General features: G+C 30.5%; 1 protein-coding gene across 1 annotated transcript in view; it reads right to left on the bottom strand.

Moving 5' to 3' along the window:
- Positions 1-1,552: 1,552 nt before the first annotated feature.
- Positions 1,553-1,953, bottom strand: part of LOC111087450 (protein obstructor-E-like) — a 6,011-nt gene continuing 5,610 nt past the window's right edge. The window contains exon 3 of the mRNA XM_022394096.1: positions 1,553-1,855. Within this exon, the coding sequence (XP_022249804.1) occupies positions 1,644-1,855 (212 nt within the window). The 3' untranslated portion in view covers positions 1,553-1,643. The remainder of the gene's footprint in view (positions 1,856-1,953) is intronic.

The following is a 1,953-nucleotide window of genomic DNA, read 5'->3' as shown; positions in this document are numbered from 1 at the left end:
ACACAACCTACACATTTAAAAACAAAAATAAAAGTTATCGTTCTGAAGTATTAAAATATGCTTGAGTTTGTATGTCGTCCGTAAATTTTTCTAACAACTTAATATGACGTTTGCTAGTTTATTTAAAATAGAATCACTTTTTAAAATTTTAATACGGGTGTATACTAAATAACGATGTTCGTTTTGTTGTTAAGCACAGTCGGCTGTCTGTGTTCAGCTCACCTCGAGTATTGAAAACCAGTGTTTTTTTGCGTCATAAGCCCTCAAACTTACTGCTGAGCCACCAGAGGGTCTAAATAAAGATACAAAGCTTCTCGCACAGGTGTCCTAACCATCTGTTTACCTTAAACACCAAGCTATGTCAGGCCAAGTAAAGAATGATGACGTTGACTTTTAACAGCTGGTGATACAAATGCAAACAAATGAAACGAAAGATTGTTTCAATATTTTACTGCCCATAATCTATTATGTATGTCGCACACTTGTGTGTTTTTTAAGTATTACCACGTGCCCCTTCTGGTATTCACTTTCACTGTGTTTGACAAGTTGATGGTATATGTTACAACAGTGATAGTAAGTGATTAAGTGCTAACAATTGATTTTGAAATCGTATATTTTTACGGAAACAAATAGAAGAAAAGGGAACTTTGATGAATTTTTTATAGTTTAGTGATACTCTGGAATTATACCAACGTTTTACACATAATATTTGGTATGTTTCGTAACTAAAAGCATGGCCATGTGGTTAAGGACTTTCGACTCACAATATGTGGGTCGCGGGCTCGAATCCCCGTTTCACTAAACATGCTCGCTCGTTCAGGCATTATTATGTGACGGTCAATCCCACTATTCGTTGATAAAAGAGTAGATCAGTTTAAAGTAGAACGGTTTCAGACTATTTGAAATTCTAAAGCTCTCAGTTATAAAAATTAACTTATATGGTTGAAACTTTCAGGAGAATTTATACAACTTATTGATGTTTCTCGTAAACTAATGGATAAAAATATTATGTATAGTTTGCTATTTTACTTACATTCATTCTTGAACAACTCTTTTTCTTAACTTTTATATGGTTATATTTTGTGTTTTAGGTTTTTTTTTCTCTACATTTTATTATATTCTATTTCGACGCTTCGGTGTTTATTTTCGGACGTTTCTTATAATCTGTGTGGTCATTTGCTGTGTTTTATTCTTTACATTTTATTATATTATTGATCATTTGCTGTATTTTGTTTTTTCTTTTCTACATATTATATACTATGTTTCGTTATTTCCGTGGTTCTATTTTCTGATTATATATATATATATTTCTCTATTTTTAGATATTTATTAAATTATATTTGTTTGTTTTTCACATTAAGTTCTATTTGATTATTTTGTGCATTTAATATTTGCCTTTTTTTATGCTTATTACACTTTATTGAATATTTTTCTCGTGCTTTCCTTTACATTTCTATTTTTCTTATGTGTAGTATTTGTACCTATTTGTATACTTCGTCTTTTTTACTGTATTAGAAAGTAATTTACACAAATTATGATTTTTAAAATTAACTATGCTTTAAAATCCAAGTTTATTGTTATTAAAAATTGTTTTTAAGACAAAGAATAATACGACTTAACGCATTTTAGCGTTTTTCATTGGATTATACGTTTAACCAATCACATTGTTTTGTTTCTTGATTAAATCGAAGACCAGTGGAGCATTTCATTATGCTTGGTGCGCCACCTTTACAAATGATATATTTGAAAATGGATTTGGGGTGTGCAAAAATCCCACTCAGCTCAGGACATTTCCACTTCAAGATGTACAGTTCTTCATCCGACACACCTGGAATATCAGTCGGCCAAGGATAATCTGTGGAAAATTAACAGAAGATACACAGTCTTGGTAAAAATGTTTGCATATTTTGTAAAAAATAAGATCATTACTATTAAGATGGAATACAAATACAC

This window comes from Limulus polyphemus, unplaced genomic scaffold, assembly GCF_000517525.1.
Source record: "Limulus polyphemus unplaced genomic scaffold, Limulus_polyphemus-2.1.2 Scaffold2165, whole genome shotgun sequence".
Lineage (NCBI taxonomy): Eukaryota > Metazoa > Arthropoda > Merostomata > Xiphosura > Limulidae > Limulus > Limulus polyphemus.
The sequence above is the reverse complement of the archived record's forward strand: the minus strand, read 5'-3'. Positions and strand labels throughout refer to the sequence as shown.